Below are 24,775 nucleotides of genomic sequence, written 5' to 3'. Positions count from 1 at the left end.
AGTCCGGTTTCTGGCCATTGTTTGTTGCTTCATGTTTCGAATTGGATGTTTACTGGCTCAAAAACACTTAAAATCTTCTCGGAGTCGGAATCGCCGTACAGTAGAGCGTTCGGAAATTTTTTGGCAAAATCGTAGTCCGAGATGCTTGGGTTAGCATTGAGTTTCCGAACGACTCTCAATTGCAGTTTATGATTCACGGTTCCACTCCGTCGCCTAGTTTGCGCCTTACGAGTCGTCTGTGTCTCCTTGTACTTTTAAATCACTCGTGCAACAGTCGACTTGGGCAAACTTAACCGTTTTGCCAGCTCCCGATTTCTAGATAAACCATGCTTTAGAAGAGACACTGGAACACTTTGAACGGCAAAGGAAAACAGAAAACAGAAAAATTGGAAACAAATACGTATCGAGTCCTTGACACTGATAGCGATTAAAGCGGTAACATCTTACGGAAGAACCACACAGAGTGTGTCATTTTTAAAGCTCATTTCGGACGTTTTCGCACACACACACCACCACCAAAGTGTTTACACAGTGTTTTTTATGTAATTTGCTTTCATGTTTTTTTTTAAATTAAATTGTAATTTTTATTATTTTTCATCATTGAGAATATAATCAATCCCGGGTAAGGTGACGAGGTTTTGTTGCGTGTTTTTTATTTGCAAACTCCAGTGTTTACGTTTGTTCGCGCGCGCACTTTCGCCGTTTGTTCTCTAAGGGACGATGGGGATTGAGGAAGGGGGTTTTTGTTGTTTTTTGAGGGGAAGTGATTCCATAAATATATGTATATAGTCTATATGTATAAGATAAACTTTAAAGTAATTCACCCCGTTTGTTTGTTCGTTTGCCGTCTAAATATAACCGTTTTGTGCGTTCAAATTCAGCTTCCTCTTATTACTATGCTTCCTCCTTGTTCTCTGTACAATATGTTTTTTTTTATTAATTATAACTGAAAGGACCTTCTCTCTCTCTGTCTCACTGCGTGTGTGTGGGTGTGTGGCTCTACTGCATCGATCTTGCTGCTCGTTTGTTTTGTTTTAGTTTGCGCACCGGACCCTTTTGCCTCAACGTCACTATTTCTTTGGAAAACAAAACCGTCAGAATATCTGAGGCGTATTAGGTTAGAGTAGCTCTGCCCTGCCCTTTTGCATAAACATTCCTTCTGCCTATCACCTCCCACACACACACACACACACACACATGCACACGATTTACTTTTAATTCTGTACGAACATTACAAACTTTTCGACCTACTGTACACACACGCGTTTGTTGATTGGAAAACAAAAAAAAAAACATAATAAATTTGCACTGAGATTTTATCGCATCTTTTAGACCCTTAAACCTTGCCACCACTAACGAGAGAAAGAGCCCATTTCTTTCTTCCCACGACTTTCGTTTCGCTAAAAATGCGCGTTCAAGACGAGAATTTTCTTGTTTATTTTTCACTTAACACTCTAAAAAAACGTCGCAAGTTCTTCTCTGTACAGGATTTTATTTACAATTCATTTCACACTTGTCCCCACACACACACACACCATCATGGATGGTAATCGCAGACTCGCTGCCTGGACTTTCGAAGACTTCTCGAGGAGCGCAAGCATTCAAAGCAGTTTGTTTGTGTGTGTGTGTGTGTGCAGTTATTCTATTGTTTTGGGAACAAAATTATTTGTATCGAACACTTGTTGTGTGGAAAGGAGTTTTTCTTGTTGTTGTCTGCTATCTTCTTGATTTGAAGCTCGGCCAGCGACTTTGGAGCAGTGTTGTTTTTGGGTTAGTAAGCGCTTCGGGAGAATTAAATTTTGGAAAATTGAACATTCATCGGCAAGTCCCTGAGAGGGCGCACACGCGTCAACTAGAGCTGGTAGAGTAGCTAGAGGTCGAGTTCGAGGTCGAGGAAGCGAGAGAGACGGCGTGTGGGATATCAGTAGCACATAGCTCTGAAGCACAACTCTGCTGAGCGTAAGAGTGGAGAGCTCTAGTGGCCTAGTAGTACCTTCGAACTCTCTTTATCGACGCTAGAGGACTTCCAGCAGGAAACGAGCCTTCCAGAACTCTCTCATATGACTCCCTCCTCTCTCTGTCTGATATCACTGGTGGTGTGTTAAGGGGACCTGCCTACTTGAAGACTTACTTGAACAGAGGGTTCGTTGTGGTACCTGCACTAGCGCCGGCCGGCTGTGACGTCAGGTTGAGCTGTAGCTGATGTTGCAGCTGTTGCTGATGCTGATGGTGCTGCTGTTGATTGAGAAGTTGCTGTTGCTGGTGTTGCTGGTGCTGTTGTTGCTGGTGATGGTGAAGATGATGTTGCTGTTGTTGCTGCTGCTGCTGCTGCTGCTGATGGTGCTGGTGGTGCTGATGCAGAGAGTAGTTGCTCATCATCATGTTGTAGGTGGAGGCCGACGATGATCCGTGATGTTGACTGCCGCCTCCTCCTCCTCCTCCTCCTCCTCCTCCTTCCTGCTCGTACGGCGATAGGCTTCCGTAGGAGGCGGACGATGGCATCCCGACACCACCACCACCACCACCACCACCTCCACCGGCGGCGGCCGCCTTCATTGCCGCGTAAGGATGGTAGTGGTGGGACGCCGACTGGTACAGCTGCGCCCCATGAGGTAGTACGTGGTTGTTGAGGGTGTTGTTGTTGTTGTTGTTGTTGTTGCTGCTGGAACTGCCGTCGCTCTCGCCCGATCCGGATGTGGCCGCCGCGACGCCCGCTCCTTCGATCCGGCTGCCGCCCAGCCCGTGCCCGTTGGCGTACTCCTCCAGCTTCACCAGGCTGTTGCTGAGCTCGGCGATGGCACTGCTGGTGTTGCTGCTGCTGCTGGTACTACTGCTACCGCTCGTGTTGTTGTTGTTGTTGTTGCTGCTGCTGGTCGTTCGGGCGCTTCGCTGACTCGCCGCCGTCACGCCCGGTTTGCTGTCGCAGCTCAGCGAGGACGCCATGGCGGACCGGAGGTTGTTGCCGGCTGCACCACCGTGAAAGCTGCCACCGTCCGCGTAGCTGGCAAAGTGGCTCTTCCCTCCGGGCGCACCCGGGCCACCACCATCGGCCGCGCTCGCCTGGAAGAAGGGACTCTGGAAGTAGGACGCGTGGTGATGGTGGTGGGCGGCCGCCACCGCATGATGATGGTGATGGTGGTGATGGTGGTGGTAGTTCTGGTACGCGGCAGCGGCGGCGGCGGCAGCGGCAGCGGCCGCAGCGGCCGCCGCAGCCGTACTCGACGACGTGGGCGAGTTGCCGGTCGGGGGCGGCGTCAGGACATTGAGCAGACCGATCCCTCCGCCTCCGCCTCCTCCGCCACCGGTCGTGCCATACTCCGACTTGATCTCAGGTACGCGTATGTTGGCGTTGATGTCCTCCAGCATGGTCGAGGCGGACGTTTGGCTGCTGTGAAGATGATGGTGGTGATGGTGCTGCTGCTGCTGCTGCTGCTGCCCTTGCTCCAAGCTGCCACTCTCCGTCGCGTCGTCCTCCCTTCGCCGGGCCGTATCCTCGCGGGCGCCGGCGAGCTTCGGCCGCTTGGCGGGCGGCAGCTTGCCACTACTGCTGACCGCCGGCAGCTTCCTCGACACCACCACCGCCGCCGTTTCGAGCGACTTTAGCTTCGTTTCCTCGCGCCGCTGCTTCGCCTCCTCCAGCTTTTCCGACCGCTTCGCGATCTTCTTCGCCTTGTTCTCGTGCGTCTTCACGTGCTTCGCGAGATGGTCGCTGCGCATAAACTTCTTGCTGCAGATCGTGCACGTGAACCGCTTCTCGCCCGTGTGCGTGCGGAAGTGGCGCTGCAGCTCGTCCGAGCGCGTGAACCGCTTGCCGCAGAACAGCCACTTGCACTGGAAGGGCCGCTCGCCCGTGTGCCACCGGAGGTGCGCCTTCAGGTGGCTCGTCTTGCCGTAGATTTTCTCGCACCCCGGTATGTGGCAGATGTGCTGCCGCTTGCCCTTCTCGTCCGGCCCGACGACCGGCGGCAGCCCGGACAGCTCGTTGATGCAGTTCGGGCAGGTGCAGCGGGCGCAGCGGCGCTGGGCCTGCGTCTGGTGCGAGTACTCCTCCAGCTTGAGGCCGTACGCGTCCGCCGCGGCCCCGTGCCAGCCGGCCGCCGTGCCGTACATCGTTTCCTGCGCGAACCACGGGCTGGTCGCCATGCTGACGTTGTTGTAGTAGCTGGCCGGGCTGTACGATGCGTACGATGGGTAGTGCATTGCTTGCGGTCTGCCGTGGTGTGAGGGGAGGGAAAGAGGAAAAGAAAGAAAGGCACGAAATGAACGGGCGGGTTTTTTGTTTGGTTTTAGTGTTGTCGGATTTGATGAATCTTTCGTTGAGATTAATTCGTATTCGCAAATCATCAATCGAATCTCCAAAAAAATAAAAATCTCTAAGGATTCATGATTCTCCAAAAACTCAATGAATTCCAAGGATTTCTCAGTCTTTGAAGATTCATCAATTACCAAGTTTCATGAATCTCGAACGATTCCTGAATGTTGAAAGATGCATGAATCTGTAAGACTCATGCATCCATCAAGATTCATAAATCTTCAGAGAATCGTGAATCTTTTGAGATGTATGGATTTTCAAAATATTTAATTTGCGCGATCCCATGGTACAGTGGTTAACAAAATGCCCGTTGTTGGTTGATGCCTCGCATGGACCGACTCCCCAAGAGCAAAACGAATTATCCGGCTGGATGGTACTTGCCAAGAAGTCTCGAAAGCCTTTACAGGCTGGCATGACCACGTAGGTTGCTACGCCAAGAAGAAGAATAAGAAGAAGCTCAAGCTCTTTGAATCTTTAGAGATTTATGAATCCCTGTAGATTCGGGAATCTTTCGAGATATATGCATCTTTCGAGATTCAGCTTCATTGAATGATTTCAAAGTTTCATTCAGATTCATGACTCTAAGTCTAGTGTGGTTTAGTGTTGAGTTTTGTGAATCTTTCGTAGAGATTCATTCATAAGAACATTCAGCGATGAGTGTTTCAAATTTCGAATCGAATATCAAAAGATTCATAAATCACGAAGACATCATGAATCTATAAAGATTCACGAATCTCGAAGGATCTGAATGAATCTGTAAATATCCATGAATTCATGAAGATTCGTAAGTCTCCAGGAATTCATCTTTAGCGATGTATAATTTTCAAAATATTGAATTTGTGCGATCCTCCAGTGGAGTTAACAAGCAGGACATGTCCGTCGTGGGTTAAACTCTCGCATCGACCCGTTTCCCCGTAGCAAAACAAACTATCTGGCTGCGTGGTACCAAGAAGTCTCGAATGTCTTTATAGGCTGTCATGATCACGTAGGATTTTGCGCCAACAAGAATGATAAGAAGATGCTCAAGCTCTTTGAATCTTTGGAGACATATGAATCTTTCCAACCGAGATTCAGCTTTCTTGAATCATTTCAAAGCTTCATTCAGATGTATGACTCTGAATCTGATATACCCAGCACTCCTTCGGTTAGGTCTTTTTTTTGTGGGGAACTTTGCGCGGCGAGTTAGGACTTGGGATTTTCAGTGTGTGTTTGTGTGTGTGTGTGTGTGTGTGTCTGTTTGTGACTTACCGTGCGGTCATCTCAAGCGCACCGGACTGCTGCACCATCCCGAAGCCGTACGAGGCGGCGGCCGCACTCGAGGCGGCCGCCGCGGCCGCAGCCGCCGCCGCCGCCGTCGTCACCGTCGCGTCCGGGCTGGCCGTGTTGGAGGAGCCGGCGCCACAGCCACCGCCGGCCGCTGCCGTGCTGAGCGCGATCGCGGCCGCCGGCCCGTGATGGTGGGGCCGCCGGCGGGGCCACCGACGGCACTGAAGCTGCTGCTGTTGCTGGCCGCCCCGCTCGAGGACGCGATCGACTGCGTGGGCGACAGGCCGGCCGAGCCGACGGACGCGACCGAGCCGAGGCTGCTTACCGACGGTGGCTGCGGCGGATACTGATATGGCAGGATGTTCAAGGCTGACAACTGCACAGAAAGAGGGAGAGAGAGAGAGAGAGAGAGTGATATTAGTGGAAATTTTTTGGAAAGATGAGTCCTGCAAACACGATCGTCCAGAAATTCCAACTCCGACTCCAACAGATTGAAACCACCCCACCCAAGGACACCTACCTGACTTTGTGTTGTGCCGTTGTTCCACTGGTGATTGTGATACTGCGTCATGAAGCTGGGTGATGCCATCATTTTGTGGCCGTTTGTGTGTGTGTTTTTGGGGTGCGCGCGTCGCTTTCAGGGGGGGGGGGGGGCGTTAAATTGCACACATTAAACGGGGGCTGGCAAACTGCTACTACTACTACTGCCCACACTTATCGGCATGTTACATGTACACTGCCTTTCCTCCAGTTGCTTGGCGGGGGGGGGCAAAAGTTCCTTCGCGGCGACTTGTGGTTTTGGTTGTTAGTTTGATTGGTGGTGGTTATTAGCTCCAGTTTCGGTTGCGCCCTGTGACACACATTTGCCCGTTGCCACACTGCAAAACACTAACACACACTCACACGCAGACGCGACAAGGAGCTTTGGATCGACTGGATCGGGACAGGACACACGGAACCGGAAGCACGCCGGAAAACACTAACAAATGCACATACGGCTGACACACACACATGGGGGGGGGGCGACACATGGACCGATAAAAACACATGCACACACAGGCACGCACGTATACTCCCCTGCCGCCCACCTATTTTTTTTAAAAGCGCCGCTGCTTTGAACGTAATTTGCAACAACGACGACGACAACACCGAAAGGAGGGCTGTTTTTTTTTTTTTGCTTCGCTCGTCCAACAACTCCAAACACTCCAAACGGTGGTGACCCGAAAAGTTGATGATGAGGCGCTGCTGCTGCCGAGAGAGCTGCTGCTGCTGCTGCTGCTTGGTGCGATATTTTGTGACCTGCCTCGCGGAGCGGTTGAAGCCGAAATTAACCACTTCTAAACACTATTATTAAGGCCTCACTGAACGGCGTTCATTAGTTGCTGCTGCCGGTACCCGCGCGCTCGCATCGCACGCTCTCGGGGCCCGCGCTCGCTCTCGCTCTTGCTCGTTCACTCGCGAGCGCGCGCGCGCGCGCTCTCTCTTTCGCACCGGGTAGTAGCGCTCTCGCTCTCGGGCAAGCTTGCCCGCGCGTACGATCGCCCTTGTGCACGCGCTCTCTCTCTCTCTCTCTCTCTCTCTCTCACACACACTCTCTCTCCTTCTCGCTCACACTTGCGAGGCGTTTGGTTCGGGGCCGTTCGGCAATCGGGACGTGCTTTCGTGCGTACGCACAGCCCCAGACCCTTTTTGGGCCAAGCGCAGCGACGAAAAAAAGAATCCTGCCCCTGTGTCCTTCTTCTATCTCTCTTCCACGCACGCACGCACACACGCGCGCGCACTCGCAGAGATTGGATGGGGATGGGTGTACTTTTTTTTTTTTAAATCTTATTTTTACTTCTTTGGTCGCCGTGTTGTGTGTTTCGTTCCTCCTCTCTCGCGCGCGCGCTCGCACTCGCCCCTAAAACAAAAATCAACACCTCCCTCCGGCAAGGAGGAAGCACTGTGTGTGTGTGTGTGTATGTTAAGGGGGAGGGCGTTGAAAAGGCGTTTGCACACGCACGCACGTACTACTTTGCCCCGCACACACGCGCTCCCGCTCAATCTCTTAGTGGTCCTTCTTCCTTTTGCGGTAGTCGATCGACACTAATCACGGTTGTAACACATTTAAACGCACATTTCATACAAACACACACACGGATGGACGGACGGGCACAGGCACAGCACTGTCGCACAGGATGGCACACGCGGGTCTGTTTGATAGTGGGTGAGGTTGATTATCTTTTCCTTATTCTGCTTTTTTACCCCGTGCGTCGTTGATCGTTGTTTACATTCTTTTTCCGCTGCTGGATGGTGTTCTTTTTGAGTGCACTTTTTTTTTTTGTTTAACACGCGAGCATTGACCGGCTCCTTTTGTTCACACTGCCAGGCAAGCTCCGGGAAACAGCGAGCGAGTCGTTGGACCGCACATGGTTTTGTGTTGTTGTTTTGTTTCTTTTTCTTTTCCTAGAATTTTCCTAGTACACCAAGGCGCTCCCGAGGATCGTTCACGGTAATGTTTGCTTTTTTTTTGTCGATTTACTGTTTTTTTTTCTAGTCTTTCGCGTACTGGTAAAAGGAGTCTATCCACTTATGAGTGTATCACAACAAGGTTGAAGTGGAGACAACAAAAAAAAACACAAAATCACACACGCCAAAATAATTCAACCCGCAGCACACCCGCTAGGACGGAACAGGGCTTGTTAGTGTGTGTCTACGTATATTCACTAGTCTCTTCGCCAGCAAGGTACGTAAGTATGCGTGCTCGTACGACACACACACACACACACACACACAAATGTAGCGACAGAAGAAAAAAAAGCGAACGGCCAGTACTGCTGCAGCGGACAGAGAGAAGGCAATGCGAAACCGACGACGGGCACGTTTCGACTAATTATAGGTTTGCCAGCGTAAAACGCTTTTCGCTCATCCGGGGGCTGACGAATTTGGACTGTGTGAGGATTTTGGGATTTTTTTTGTTGCTTGTTGTCCCTTTCTATCTCATCATCCTCCTTCCTTCTTCTCCCTGCTTGGCACCGTTTCTACTCGTAGAGGCCGCAAAGGAGCGAGACAGAGCTCGCTATAAGCGCAGTGAGATATGCGCCCGGGGTGCGAGCGACTGCAGGGACTGTGTTCATTTTATCCCGTGCCTTTGGGCGTGTGCGTTAGATAAAGAGAGCGAGAGGGCGCGCGAGCGAGCGAGTGAGAGAGCGTGCGCGCGCGAATGATAGAAAGAAAGAGAGAGAGAGGTGGAGAGCGAGGCTTTAACGCACAGAGCGGCTGAGGTGCGTCGGAGAGTGCGCGCCGAACCTCCCGATCTCGCTTGCCCCTTTTCGTGGCCCCGCTCGCGGCTGCTTCCAGGGGTTTGGCGAGAGGCTGCGAGCGGGTAAACGGGACGGCAATTATCTCGTAGCTCGCACCAAAACTAGGCTAAGGAGGTGTGCTTTTTTAGTGTGTGTGCGCGCGTATGAGAGAGTGAGCGAGATGTAGCGGGAAAAGCGGATCACGAGGGTTTTCTAAGTCCGTCGTCGCTCTAAACAAAAAAAAAAAAAACGAAAAAAAAGCAAGATCGTGCAGACGGGCGCTCTCACCACCGCTCGGGCTCGCTCTCACTCGCTGTCTCGTTCGCTCGCGCCGCGGGACTCGTGGCGAAGGATTAGCGCGACAGAATGACGTGACCTTCTCCCGCCCGTTGCAGCATCCTCCTGCCAGCCTTCGTCAACTGGGAGCGTGATGAATCCCGAAAGGCCTAACACACCACCCCTTGCATGACCCCCAACCCCTTTCCATGTCTGGCTGTGTGTGTGTGTGTGTGCTCCATTGTGAGTGCGTGCGCTAATACACCGGGCCCAATCGCGCAAATCTCTGTATTTAAGAGGGCGGAGCCGACACCAAAACATCATATTACTACACACACACACACACACACACACACGCACGCACACAAACAATCACACGCCAAAGGGCTCTCGTGGGCACGCATTTTCCGCAGCTCGCGAGCTCAACGTTGCAGCAAGGATAACGCGGAAATTGGCGAAGTGAAAAACACGCACACACACACACACACACACAAAACGATGTTCATCGTGCGTGCGTGCGCGTTGCATACTTTTGTTTTGCTTTGTTAACATGAAAAAAATGGGCTTACTGCTGGGCTGGAACCCCTTATTGGTCCAGCGCGGCCTCAAAGCAGCTTGGCTGGCGTCGACAGCGGGAATTACGACATTGTAGCGAATGGAGACGCTTCTGTATTTAGCAAAAAAGCAAAAAATAATAGAAAAAGATAGACAGAACACACTGCAACAAGAGAAAACAACCGAGAAACCGTCCCCATCCTTTCCTTTGTCCCCTTTTGTCCCGCTAAATGAGATGTCGTTTCGGAGCTGTCCTGGAAGAATGCGAAGGCAAACCGAAATGAAACGATAATTACGTTCAACATTCCAAGGATTGTTCATTGTGTGTCTCGCAAGAACAAGATATTGGAATCGGAAAATAAAAATCCAACTTCAGCATCTTCGGCACTAAATCCAGCCAGCTGTAACAGGAAACAGGACGTGCGTGGGTTTCGGGATTCGGCGTGCTCCAACACTAATGTATGCATGAGGCAGCGTTATTTGTCACAGCCATTTACGGTTGTATCGAACTGGATGCGGGATACGTTACATTAATTCAACAAATTGACTGACATCGCGTTGATCGTTGGGTTCTTTCTCAAAATACGCCCAACAGAGTGCCTCGTGCAGCAGCCATGAGCACGCCGCCGAAGGTCGCTTCAGGCCTTGCGTGAAAGTGAACGTGAAATTTCGGGGTTGTTTTTGCTTTAAGTCATGTTATATTTATTAGAATAAATAAAATGCATTTCTGTGTGATTTCCTGTGGGATTCTGAGCAATTTTTAATGAAATGTAGGAGAAAACCCAAAATTTTAATGTCCAATTTCACTGGAGCTGTAATCCAGACCTAAAGCCCGCATTAGAGCCCCAGTGAAATTAAACGCGTAATTTTTCGTTTTTCTACTGCATTTCTTTTCTTAATCAGAATATTGCTTATCAGACACCAAAGAAAGAAAATTGAATTCCTCAACTTTCAAGAACTAAAAAAAATTAATTATCACTAGTTTTACGGGAGTCTCGCATATACCTATCTCTATGGACACCCGTCAGTTTGACGGATGGATAAAAATACGTATTTAGATTGGCTAAAGTCATTAAAAAACCTATTTTATTAAAATTTTGAATCGTTTTACATGGTTTAGTTTCCATAAAAAGATGTCTGCATACCGATAATTTATTGTAACAGTCGTTATTGGTTCACCGAACACATGAACCAATATCTTTGCAATGCCAAATTTTCACCGATGTCCGCGGGAGTTTCGAAAAACACGAAGAATAAGTGGATCAGCAATTCCGTTTGAGGTCACTTTATTTGAATAATGTATAAAAAAAAGACTATGATAATAAGTGATTTATGGTTCTCTTTCATTCTAGTATTTACTTTTATTGAAAAATGTTACAGCTTAACAAAATAAATTAAATCTAATGAACACACCCGTCATATTTTTGTTTTGTGTACGATAAGCCATAACCTGATAAATATTCAATGAAATACAGCAAAAAAAAACAAAATTTTACGTTCACTTTCACGCAAGGTCTAAAGCGAACCAAGCGAAGCAAAAAGTGGTTTGGAGTGGATCGAACAATTTAGTAGAATAAATTGAAGGTTTGTTTTCAACTAGCATTGCTAAAATTCTCAAAGTTTTTCGTTGATTTTAAAACCAATTTTCTCAAAATACACCACCATTCAACGAGCCTCCCTGCAGGTTTAAAGTCAAGCGTCACCCGTCGCTCGTGCTTATTAATTTCCAATCCTTTCCCCATTTTCCCGTTTACCACAATGGAAAAAGGCGGGAATTTTTGTATCTCGCGCGCCCAACGCGTCCTCCTTCAGTGGGACAAACATCGAAACGAGTTAATTATGTTTTTATTTCTGATTCTAATCGTCCGGCTCAGCATCCCGAAAGCCCAAAAAACAAAAAAAAAACCAAAAACGCTCGGGTACAGTGGCGAGGAAGGGCAGCGAGAAACCAAACGGCAACCCCGGCAGCAGAAGAAGCAAAAACCCGAAGGGGTTAAATGGGGCGTACGGGGTTGGCACAGCATCGCCGCCTATTTCTTGCCTTCTTCCCGGCTATTTGGTTCACCCTTCGCCACTCCCTCCTCCCTGTGTGTGTGTGTGTGAGCAATTGGTGACAGCCCGGTGTTATGACAACTTCATCAGCGATCCGTTATGCCCACCGGGTGACACCTCCACAATAAAACAGCCGGCGAAAGGGAAGGATGTGGCGCGATTATTCATGCTTCCCAAAATTTGCCAAAACCAATCCAATCGGGACGCTCAACGACAAGGGAGCGAATGTCAAACTGCATCAGGGTGGGGGGGGGGGGGGAGTGCAGTTTTTGTTTGCTGCGGTGCTACCTCCGGAACGTGTGTGCAAACCCCGGGCTGGAACGGGGGCAACAATTTCCTAGGCAAATGCGGGCAACAAAAAAAAAAAGGGCAAAGCAATAATATCATAAAAATGGGTGGCAACGTGCCACTACCCAGAATGACCTTCGTGTGTGTGTGTGTGTGCTTTTTTTCTTTCTTCGAGAAAGCACGGCTAGGTAATGCCGAGAAACCGAGGACGGATGGAGCATAATTAGATCATAACGCCTCGAATAAGCGTTTGTTTGCCGTTGGTCGCGACGGCCGGCTAAAAGGGATGGCTTTCAAAGGTGTGTGTGTGTGTGGCTTGAATAAATAATGCCCCGTGTGTGTGTGTGTATGCTTCTTTCAGCACTTTCTTAATGGACACAACAATCACAACATAAATACAAAATGAAACAAAAATACTTACGTCAAAGAACTACCAAGTCAAGGCATTGGTTTTAGGGGTAATTCTGGGTAACAACAAGAAGTTGGAAGTTTTTTCATTTCTTTTTTCTTCTGCTCATTTTGTTTTTAGTCAATCCAAACAAGGCACACAACTTGATCTTGGACGAAAGGTACAGGATCTTCCAGCGGACAGGCAAACCCAAGGTACTCGAAGAATGTGTTGCCCAATCGCGGGAGCTGCTAGCTTTCCCCGCACAAAGTTTGTCTGTCTTTTTTATCCTTTTTTTACCCTTACTAGCACTTGTTACTTTCCTAGCGTTCGAGTGGTTTAGTATTGTTGCTTAGCTCTTCAAACTGCTACCCCGCGGGGTGAAGGTGGAACTTTTTTTAAGCTTGCTGCCCGTTTTAGGTACTTCTGTGTACCACAGCTAATCAGACGTACTTGTAACCACCCGAGAGTTAGCATTTGTCACTTACAATATATCCCAAGGAACATTATAAATCTTATCATAGTTTGAACGATGCTGTTACGCCTACTTCAATATGTTTTCATTTTTTACAGGAATGTCTTGTATAAGACATAATAAAACTCACTCAAGACTGAAAGGGCCCATCTACAGAACTCTTTTACGACTACTAGCTAGAATCATTTCTAGAAACCTTAGATGTGAAGCGCAAATAAAATATCAAAATGACAGCTTATTGCTGTGTGTATAAATGTGTTCTTGGGATGGTAATTAGGTCATGATAATGAAGTCATCACAATGTGTGAGATTGTTTGCTAAATGTTGACTGGATATTTGTCAGCCGACATCGCTTGCGTACGAGCATCTATGCCAAAAAAAATCACTCAACAATTATAAAAAGAATACGAAGAAACATTGCACTATTCGCATTTTTAATAATACCTTTTTATCCTATTTTAATGCTATCTTTAATCTGCGTGTAATTAGGTTTACAGGTCACCAGATTGATCTACCTTGATTCAGTTGCCCTGACAGTGACCAATTTGACCAGTGTAAGAACCTGACAATTGGTCTAGTACAGCGATCGGCTCTTTGATATCGAAATGATGTCTCTTAAATGTTCATATATTCCATAGAACCTTTCACACAATGTTGCTCTGGGTTTAACAATTTGGATCTTCACTTCAAACTCTACGAACATGTTTGTATAATTTGGCTCTTTCGGACGCAAAACTTTGCCGACCACAAGTCTAGTACATCTAAAAGACATATTTGAAAAAAAAAACCGAATTTTACTCATTTGTGCTTTTGCCTTTGTAGAGAAGATTTTTTAATCATTTATTTGCTCAATCGTGTATATGAGAGGTAAAAGCCACTGCACAAAGTTTGTGTGATTTCCCTTTTCACAGATACATGAAAATTGCCTGAAATACAACTGTGCGACAATGATTATCCTGTACTTGCTTATTTGTAGACTGGCCGTCCTTGAGATCAGGGGAGCAATTGAGATCATCGACGAAGTTCTTTAAAAAAAACTACATTAAATGTTAAATTAAAACTACATGAAACGTCCCGGAAGCTTCTCTGGGACCGAGGCCTTCCGTGGCTGCTCAGACCGCTCCAATAACAATGGATTCGAATGGCTTAAGATCAAGAGGATCTTTCCTGATTGCACCTATTCAGACCATTTATCATGCAATCTGTGTAGCTAAGATAGCTATAAACAGTACATAGCTTTAGGAAGCAGCTGTGCAGACTAGCAACTTTTAAGAATTTCCTCATACTGCGAGTCTCTGAAATACGCGATGCCTGGTACACGCATATCTGGACATACGCGAATTTCTGAATATGATAGTTCTGTGAACAGATTTTACTGATGTTATACAATAAAAGATTTTGAAAATATTTTTTTTTAATTCAATTAAAAATTAGAAGATATTTGCATCACTTGGAATTATATCTAATAATCTATGCAGGGGATAAAATCACCAACTGCAAGCCAGATGAAAAGCAAATTAAATATCTTCTGGGACTGGGTGATCTTGATGCCTTTCCCTCAAATAAAAAGTATTAAAACGAGCTTAAGAACACGCTTACATGTTGATTAAAGCAAGCCATCAAAACCCCAATTTTGGTTTTAACAGATAGTCTTATAACTATCTTCGGAACGTTTAAAAGGTTTTACAACTTTAAATACTGTTTAGCATCTTCAAAAAGCATGTTAAACCTATGTGGCTTAGTACACTCATAATAAAACATTCTTTAGACCTGTTTAGGTGTAAAAGGTTTAGGAAATGTTGCTTAGGTAGGAACCGTGCACTCTTCTGACAGCAGCGGGTTTGATTTGCAGAGTCAAAGCGTCGAGAGCTGGAACTACCTCGCAAAGCAATTGTTGGCAAGCGTGTTAAAAAGATTGACCTCTCGCAACAATGCTGCACCGTTTTGTTACCTTTTTTGTTACGGGCATCAATAAATGGGTAGCGGTTTGGTGGTCTAGCCAACCCCCCTCACCACAGCACTGCAATAAACTAATCATCCCACAGGGTAGGGCCGTAAAAGCAAGCGCACTTATAGAGCACGCCATAAAGTCCCCGCGCATCGTAAATCATAACAATCCGACAGTGAGTGGGTTACTGTGTGCGTGTGTGTGTGTGTGTGTGACACGTGTCACAGATTTCATGCAGATCATCATGATCATGGCACCATACGGAACAACAATGAGCAGAGTGATGACTTTGTTTCGCAGGTTCGTCGTCTATCGGCTCCCGGCACCGTTGACTTTCTCCCGGTAATTGTTGCGAAAAAAAAAACCCGCCCGCCGCGGTAATTGTCTTCACACGCCCAGAACATCTTCCTTCGGGGCCGTTTTTGGGCTCTCCGCTCCAAGCAAGAAGGAAAAACAGCACAACAAAGCAGTACACGAACCTTTGGAAGAAGCACACGTGCACCACGACTCTCTGCAATGTCATATCAAGTGCATCTTGTATCACCGGGGTAGGAGTCCTTCTCGTGTTCCGCGTTCCATGGTTCTACGTAAAACAAAAAAACTTGACCCATCGTCCCGGAGGACCAGGAACGCCAAAAGGGCTCCGGGATTTGCCGGGATTCGCTTCGTGGAAGGCTTTTAGGAGCCGTGTCGTTTAGTGTTCTTGTTGCGTTTTTTTTTTCTTTTCTGTTGTCTTCTCTCTATTTCGATCGCTAACTACGCTTACGCAATTGATGACTTGCGACCTCCCGCTGGGTGCCGACAAACGTTTGTAAGCCGATACAAAGGACCCGGACCCGTTCCGTGTCCCTTTTCTTGCGATTTACGGCCTCATCGGTACTATCGGGCGCGGGATGCGCTCTTTCTGTTTGTTCTTCTGCGTCGACGGCTACTGCACACAACAAAACTTTACAGCAACCAACAACAAAAAAAGTAAAAGGGCCCCGGTATCGCGTATCTGTTGCACACACGTGTTTGTGCTCTGGTACACTTGCGCCACTGGGTGCGAAACAAGTGATGCGGAAAAACAAGGCGCGCACGAAGAAGTAACTAGAGTTGCGCGCAACGGTACCGTAGGAAAAATAGCCCGCTCAGCGACCAGAGAAAATGGTCATTTTCGATGCGGTTCAGATTTCAAGCTGGCAGCGTACCGCGCTCGCATATTTAAATCATGTCGCCGGTAGGATCCTGGAAGGAGGACATTAAATATTTCCAATAAATAAATAAAAAAAACGTCATCAAAAACCGGGACGAGCCGCTGCCGGTTGTTGTTGCCGAACGTGTACACAAAACTCCAGCGCTTGTATGCGGACCCAACGCACACACACACCCACACCGACATATCGATAAAAAAACAAACCACAACGGTAAGAATTGGACGGCAAATTGTATCGTTAAAATTGTGTAAAAAAGCCAAAAGCACCGGCGCTAACGGTGTTACCTTTTAATGTCCCTTTGCCCGACTACAATTCCCGACCGTTTCCCAAGCGACCCCCGGTTCGGTCGGCCTCGGACAGAGCCATCATAAATTGCGGCCCACAATAAATTAATACCCACCGAATACGCCCCCGGGCCTTTGCGCCCAGGGACCCCAGGGGACATCGTTACGCAATCCGTGCCGATAACTTTTCCACACCCAAAAACCGTCCGCCCGGTCTCGTTCCACAGAGAAAAAAAAAAAACAATGGGACCTATCAGTGCACTTGACTCCTTTTGCCGATTAGCCGGACAGCGATAGTGCGTGAGAATTTTCGGTCCAGTTATCTCGGCTGTCCCTTTACGGTATGTGTGTGTGTGTGCGCGAAAACAACAGTTGTCACACACCATCATCGCGGTGCAACATCAAGGATCACAGGGGCCGCAGCACACAATCGGATCCGATGCTGATCGGAACCACTGATTTCGCAGGTATGCATTCACACACACACACGCACACATAGTTTTGCACCTGCACACGCAACGAAATGGTTCGAAAAGATTTAGGACGACGAGGATGCTTGCAGGAAGGTATTCGCTGCGTTATCGAGGATCTTCGATTCGGTTGCTCGGTCAGCGGTGCAACGAGGGAACAAAGATTCACCGAGCTCTCGGCCAGTGCAGCGCTCCTAGACCTGATGTACGCATATAGGGATATATGAAGGGGATTGGCAGGGCGTGACGGAAGGCTAATAAAACGATAGTAACGGTATCGCTGTGTTGCCCGGGTTCGTCACTTGTGCAGAATGTGCGTGAGAGAATTCTGGCAATTTGTGTTCATGCCGCCTGAGGACTAACCCTTCCCGAAACCGTGACTTCAATGAGACATCGTGGATATTAAATCAATTCTAGTAAGTATTTAGTGTGGTCTCGTAGCCGGTCTCGTAGTACAGTCGTCAACTCGTACGACTTAACAACATGCCCGTCATGGGTTCAATCCCCAAATAGACCGCGCCGCCATACGTAGGACTGACTATCTTGCAGTGGGGGGGAATCAATTAGTCACTGAAAGCCAAAGCCCACTAGTGGTACAGGCAAGCCTTGACCGACATCGGTTGTTGAGCCAAAGAAGAAGAAGATTTAGTGTGGTACTTTCATCTTAAAGAGTCTTGATTCATGAAATCTCCAATTGCTCAATTTCTGCTCATTTGAGCAATGACGCGTACTCTATTCGTAGCATCTTTCTCCAACTGACGTGATATTTGAGTATACCGTAGGCTTTCAGATTAGTTGTCAGCTCTAGTGAGAGTATGGATAAAGTTGGCAATGATCCGGAGTCGACTCCGATTCGACTCCGAAAATGTCTGAACCGGATCCGGAAGGTAGATTCGCCTAGCATCCCACCATCCGGAGCCCATGTATTTTCAGAGCCAAGTGGTCCGCGATCCTAAAAAGTTTGGAGAGCGTTGGTCCAGAGTCGGAATTTTCCGGTGTCGGAATTGTCCGGAGTCGGGGTCGACCAGAGTCGGAGTTGTTCAGAGTCGAAGTCGTCCAGAATCGGAGTTGTTCAGAGTCGAAGTTATCTGGAATCGGAGTCGTCCGAAGTCGTCTGGAGTCATCTGGAGTTGTTCCTAGTCATCCGGTGTCAGCCAGAGTCTGTTTAAGAAATGCACGTTCAAAGCGGAAAAGAAAAAAAACACCACGAAATGGAATGTCTGACCATAAACACATCCAACTTCGGCCTACTGAGGACGACTCCAGACGACTCCGGCCTACTCCGGACGACTCCGACTCCGAGCGGAACTAGTGGTTCGGATTTTACCGAAGTCAGAATCAAACTTATAATAGCCGTAGTCAGATGCTTCAGAGAGCACATCACTAGTTAAGTGCCTTCAATGGAACGATGGAGCAGCGAACCTAGGTTCAAATACAATCGATGAGTTGTTGTCTATGAGAAGACTCATTGGGACAACTTTCCTTTTTTCCTACTCATCATATCGTAATAAAATCAACGTTCAATTTATTAGAAGCAGTGTTTTCTGTACAAATTAGGAAGAACTCGCTATATTGTAGGCTTCCCGTAGGCAACAGCTATTAATGTTGAACTAGATATTGCCGAAAAAAAGAGAAGAATAGACTCAAACCTACTGTACTATGGACACCTTACAATGTCTCACTTTTTTATGAAAAACGAACTGAATTACCTCCTAGGAATTTTAAAATATCAAATTTGCTGCATCAAAATGTGTTCTCTTACGACCAATGCATGGAATATTTGAAGCGCCGATAGTGTTCTTACAATTACTTCTCATCCTATTGACTGTCTTTAGTTAAAGTTGTTGTTTTTGATACGTCTTGTGGTTTTTCTTGGTTTAACACGTTGTATTCTTTATCCTATGCATAATTGTGATAATCGTTTTAGCTATTTTAGTGGTGTTATTCAGTATGATAGGTCTAAATTAATGTAAACTAAACCAATTGGTGAACTTACTACAACAAATAGTAACAATAACCAATAATAATAATCAAATTATTATCATAAATGGTATAGTTCCATGCCGCTCAGAACAAAGAAAACTTCCCATCAGTACTCTAGTGACAAGTGATCTAGAATATGTCGAATATTCTGAAGCTATACCTACACAATAACACACCTTCACACGTTAAAGGTGTATTTGGATATCCGTGAAAGCGAAGCTAAGTGGCAATAATCATCCCAAAAGAACATGGTGTAACAGATTCTGCATGTTTTTTTTGTCTTTTCACCCGTGTTCTTGTTCCTGCACCACAAAATGTGACCTGATTTGTGCTTCAGTAATCAATTCGTTACGCTTTCTCCAGCGTGTTGCAGCGTGTGCAGCACCTCGCCGGCATTGGACGCTCGCTCAATGCTTCCTTTGCGTTTGCAACGCCGCACGATAATTGCTTTCAAATAATAAACGTCATCTTTAGCAAACATTTGAATTTGTAAAACCGTTACTCCCCGTTTTTCTTTCCCTTGTCGAGCCGAGCGTCGATTGTAGCCCTCCGTGGGGAGTGCTGCACGCTACAGCCGGAACAGCGGGGACCGCACACTGATTTTATTGACAAACAATCACGTGCTCGAGCGCGATCGAGCGCGGCAGTTCCAGCGTCGATGGCCAACGATGACGACGATGCCGATTTCTTGGCAAAACACGCGGCACACGCGGCCACGCGGTGCGCTTAACGGTCGCATTGTTCCGTCAATCCTTTACGCCGCTGGTGGTATCTTCCTTCTTTCACTTCTGTTTGAGTGCGTGCGATTGGGATTTTCTCCCAGCAGCAGTTATCAGTAGGTGTCCAAAGGCTAGACCGCAAACCAGAATTGCGTTTGTCGATTGTTTGTTTAACCGAGCCGGGTTTGTTTTGCTTTTAATTGCTGAGGAATTGCAGCCTGAAGAGTTCCTGTGGCGGAGTTCCTAGGTCCTCTGCACGATACAAACGTCAATTTTCCAGGGCTCTTCGGGTTTGGGTTTGTGGTGAAAGATAACGTTGATTTTTTTCTTCTTCGGCGCGTTGTTATTAAACAGAACGACTATAAAGGCCCATGCAAAGCATGCAAACAATCAAATTAAACAATACTGATTCAAACTTCCAACAAAACTGTCTGGGAAGTGGCACAGCATGATCTGAAAAAAAAATATTCTAACCACCATTTGATGAGAATATGTACGCGAGGAGCCTTCGGATGGAAACGCTCATTGTTCACGGGCAGCACAAACGGGCAGCTGACGAAGAACATCTAGATAAACCACCTACTCTCATGTTCGCTCGCCGTGTCGTCCGTGGTGCTTCCGGTGAGAAGCAGTGGCACAAAACCACCCCCCCCTTCCGTTCCGGATTGCGATCGCTTCTCCAGTTGCAGTGCCCCGGCCAACCAGTTGCTGAGGTAGGAAAGGATGCCGAAGGACGAGTAGTGTGATGGCACGCGGGCGCACCAAAGCAACCTTGGGTATCTCCCACTCCTGTTGGGAACCGATCAAACAACCTGGTGAGAAAAATTAGCGTAATCCGATACGGTTTCGGAACATTCGGCCAGCCGAGCGCGCAAGGTCCTGCGGAGGCCCGGGGTGCTGACACTGAAAGGATCAGAGGCCGTTGGATTGCGTTGTTGTTGTTTTTTGTGTGTGTGTGTGCTGTACGAAAAACCCCCCGCCACTTTCCCACACAGATTGAGGCACACAAAAAAAAGAGCAAAACACACACACACACATATGTGAGATACACGATGCGCATCCGGGATATCTCCTTTTGCTGGAGTTTGCTGGAGTTTCCGATTTCGCGTACCTCTGCTCACCTTCAGCCAGGGTTCAGCCGTGGCCTTATCGTAGGTGCTGCCATTGCTGCGACCTGTCAGGCAACAGGAAACCGGAGCGGCTGGTGTGTGTGTGTGTGTGTGTTTGCTTTAGTTATTGTGTTATTGCATTATTCCGAGGCTCAGACAGACGAGCGTAGAGCTGGAACGTATTTGATAGCGGAGCAACACACACAAAAAAAAACAAAAATTCAGAATAAAGAAAATCAGAAGCCGTCCCGGGGCAGGTCAAATTTCCCAGCCCGTTCACGGCATGGCCGACTAGGGTGCATTATGGGTGCGGCGGGCGAAAAAAGGATACATTTTCCCGTGTCCTTTGATGTGAATTGGAGATCTTTACAAGTGGGAACACGAGTACAGCCGTTTGCAGTTTGCCAGGAAGCGTGAAGACGACAGTGGCATTGGCCTGTTCACCGGGATTTCGTAGCAAGTGTGACAAGCACAGACTTTGTGGTGATTGTACCAACTCCCCATGCAAAACTGGTTCCAATGTTGCGTTAAGATCTCGCCCAAAAGCCGGCGAGAAACCTTCGATGCATCTCAAGAACTTTTGCGATGTTGAGGACTTCAGGAAGAGCTGGCAACTTCTGGTCAACGCTACCTTTTCTAAGCCATAATACCAGCATTACAGCGTTGGAAGCAAAAAGTCATTTCCTAATCAAGCGCTCCTGCTCGCCCACCATTCCGATCCCCTTGTTTCGCCCCGCTCCTTTCCATTCTGGCACGGCTGCTTAGCGGTGTAATATCCGCCAGCTTAGCCCGTGCGAACAACACAACAACATCCAGGCACAGATGCTTCGTGCTCCGACCGCTCGACCGCGAACCGCCCCGGCAGTTCGGTGCTGCAAATGCCCGACAGAACAGAGGTTCCCCAGTTGCGGGGAGTGAAACACACCGGATTGACCGGATTCCGGATAAGCTGCGGGTTAAAGCTGCTAATCCAATTATCCTCTCCCGCAAAACCAACAAACCGTATCGGAAAGAGTGGACCGGTGGAATAACCCAGGTACTGTGGGGTTGGCATGGCTAGTGGTGAAGATTTCCTCTCGGATTGGGCTTCGCTGGCTCTCATTGCTCAACCGCACGTCCGTGACGGTTGTGCTGGCGGTCTGCAGACACTTTCGCATAGACGCAAGCAGTAATGTCAGGATAAGATAACGCTTGGTGTAAATTGCTCAAGTAAGAGATACAACGCTTATCTGCCAATTGTTGACAGGAACGAGCGAACGCACCAGAAAAGGGTTTGCAAAGCTTACTTTCGCAACCGACCAAAGCGAAGGTCCTTACACTGGCTTTCGGGATTAACTTCGGGCCGCCGAAAGGGCGCATCCTTAAGCCGTTGTAAATTATGGACTTTTGCCATCGATGACCAACCCGAAACCTCACCGCCGTGGAAACCGTGATAACTTCGGGGACCCGGCGGGTATATCGGGGTACGGGACAGGTCCGGGGCGTTGAGCTGGGTTCGCACGGGGGAACACAGGGGTTGGAAAGTACGCGCGCTACACTGAAGGGCGCACACAATGGTGAAAAGTCACAATAAGCTACTAATCCAATTTCCGTCCGCACCGAACCTTTTTCTCCTCGTTTGATGCGCATATGTGTGGGAGTAGGTAGATGTATCTGTGTGTGGGTGTGTGTTACAGTGGTTGTCGTTTGTCTTAATGTTTGCTCTAAGGCACCAAAGGTGCATCAATTTTTTTCTGCAAGTCAAAGATTTTGGGTCAAAGTTTTGGGTACAAATAATGATAAACTCACAAGGCATTTTGGGCAGATGTTTAATGATTTTTACATCACATTAGAACTGCATTGTTTCTTGTGACAACACTGTTTGTATCTTTAAATGCATTGTGAACTTGACTCCATTAAAACATTCAAAATCGGCATAGCATTCGCGTAAGTTTAAATACTATTTATTACATTATTTATAAAGAAACTTGTATTAACGAGATTTAGGAGACACATTTCCACAAACTGAGTACAACATTTGAATAATTGCTGCTTTAAAGGTAAAATTTGTGTCACATTGAAATACATTGATGCCTTAAGCAATAAAAATTAATGACTTAAAGGCACAATTTAATAGCGTTAGTTGGTGTTCTTTATTATCTAATTTGGAACGAGAAACATGCAAATACTCGTAAAGACGTGCTTTGGAATATACACCTTTCGGATGCTTTTCTCTTTCGCTATATGATTACGAGATTAGCGGTGAGTTGCTCCATAATGTCATCAATTGGCTGAAAACTTAATATAACCCAGGAACCAATGGTATACCGAACAGCTTATCGAAACAGTACGCTGATGCATGGAGCGTTACTCTGGAGACTGTTTTCTAAAACATCGCTTCAAATGTGGATATTTCCTGAACTTTGGAAATCCTCATGAATACCCCGCATCCTAAGAGAAGAGCCTAAGAATGATGCTCCCAACTATCGTGGTATAAAATCTCTAAGCAGCTTTGGAAAATATATTGGTAATCATAATCTAAGACGACCTAGTCATGTCATGAATCAATAACATATCAGGTTGATCAACATGGTTTCGTACCTAAACGATATGTAAATATTGACATAGCTCAGTTCGTTACTGAGTGTCACATCAAATGGATGCTGTGTACACTGATTTTCCAGCTGAATTTGATTGCACTAATCACAAGATCCTTCTTGGAAAACTCTCCCAGCTTAAAATATCACTACTTGTAGGTTGAAATGGTTGAAATCATACCTGTCGTAAATAATGTTTTGTAAGAATAGGGAACATCACATCGAAACCATTCAAAACCATTCAGATGTTACGCAAGGGCTTTTAGGGCCGCTGTTATTTGTACTCCTGCACTATTTTCAGTTATCAGAACAATCGATGACTGTTTCGAGCTCCAGGGTAATGTAAACCTATAAACTTTAACGGCCACACGTTGTACGTTGGTCATCAGTCAGGTTCTCTAGGTGTAATCCTTGATTGTTCACTATCGTTTCGCGAGCACTGCCACTCTATAACTAGCAAATCCAATAGGACTAGGACTAGGATTAGGACTCGTAATCAGGTAAACTCTTGAGATAAAAGATCCATAATGTCTGAGAGTAATATATTCCGCATTGGTAGGATCCATTCTAGAGTCTAACACAGCGCTTTTCTCTTAAAACTGTGACGTGTGGACGGTTGGGATAGAAAGCTCTCCAGAAAGGAAAAAAATATGTCTCCAGATTCTCCAGAATAGCAGTGTACCGACTACGATGGCCGTCATCGCAACAGTTTGATTGCTTGTCACGATGCATGCTGCTTGGTCTGCAAACCATAGAGCATAGACGTTAGGCTTTATTTGTCGGGAAGTAAATCAACGGAGGCATAGACACTCCTTCTGTAACAACCTCGGAGCCTTCTATAAAAACTGAATTTTCATGCTCCTCAACGACCTCACAGGTCATGGGAGCTGTTAAGACCTTCATTCTCAAAATCTGCACGTTCCTATAAGGCCTGCTGTAAACCAAATAATAAAAAAATTCAACAAATACCAAAGATTTTTTGACTTCAACATTCAACACAACAACCAGTTCAAACCCAATTGTCGCACGTTTCCTCGTCGATAGTGCTAAAGCTCAGTTTGTAGATAAATAAATAAATGACATATAAACAAACTGTAATGTTTTTCCTGCCTCTCTATAACATGTAAATTCTTTTTTAAATAAATGTACAAAATATCTAAATTTAGATAACATGTTGCCCAGTGTTTTATAACTTGAAAAGAGATGTTCATGTCTGATGACACTGTATTCCATAATTTACATCACAAATTATTGTAATGTAACAAGCAAACCAGTAAGTTTTCCATTCCGCAGTGTTTGTAAAGTTGCATTTACGTACAAACAAAATAACGTTGCAGCAAACGAGTTTTTGCCAAACGCGTTTCTTTTATTGTACACGTTGCAGCGCCACCTAGTGTACGCTAGTCCAAGCGCTCGATTCGAGCTACCTTCTCACGCTCCGGCGGAATTCGAGCAGATCTTTCTCACCTTAACAGGAATGCTCTGAAATATTCGGCCCATTTGAATACAATTAGAATTTAAAAGAGAATGCTTTTGCTTGTACCAAACACCAGAATAAAACAACCACTGCTTAGTTTTGAGAAGAATGCTTTGATCC

The 24,775-nt window shown here is 46.8% G+C and overlaps 1 protein-coding gene across 1 annotated transcript; it reads right to left on the bottom strand.

The window, feature by feature from the left end:
• Positions 1-636: 636 nt before the first annotated feature.
• Positions 637-8,484, bottom strand: LOC120905939 (transcription factor btd). Its single transcript, XM_040317293.1, has 4 exons — positions 6,099-8,484; positions 5,762-5,954; positions 5,561-5,729; positions 637-4,210 (listed from the first exon to the last, which is right to left on the bottom strand). Exons 1-4 carry the CDS (start codon positions 6,168-6,170, stop codon positions 2,128-2,130), a joined length of 2,517 nt encoding a protein of 838 aa, XP_040173227.1. The 5' UTR covers positions 6,171-8,484; the 3' UTR covers positions 637-2,127.
• Positions 8,485-24,775: the final 16,291 nt, after the last annotated feature.

Source organism: Anopheles arabiensis, chromosome X (assembly GCF_016920715.1).
Source record: "Anopheles arabiensis isolate DONGOLA chromosome X, AaraD3, whole genome shotgun sequence".
In the NCBI taxonomy this organism is placed as follows: Eukaryota; Metazoa; Arthropoda; class Insecta; order Diptera; family Culicidae; genus Anopheles; species Anopheles arabiensis.
This window is presented reverse-complemented; position numbering and strand designations above follow the sequence as displayed.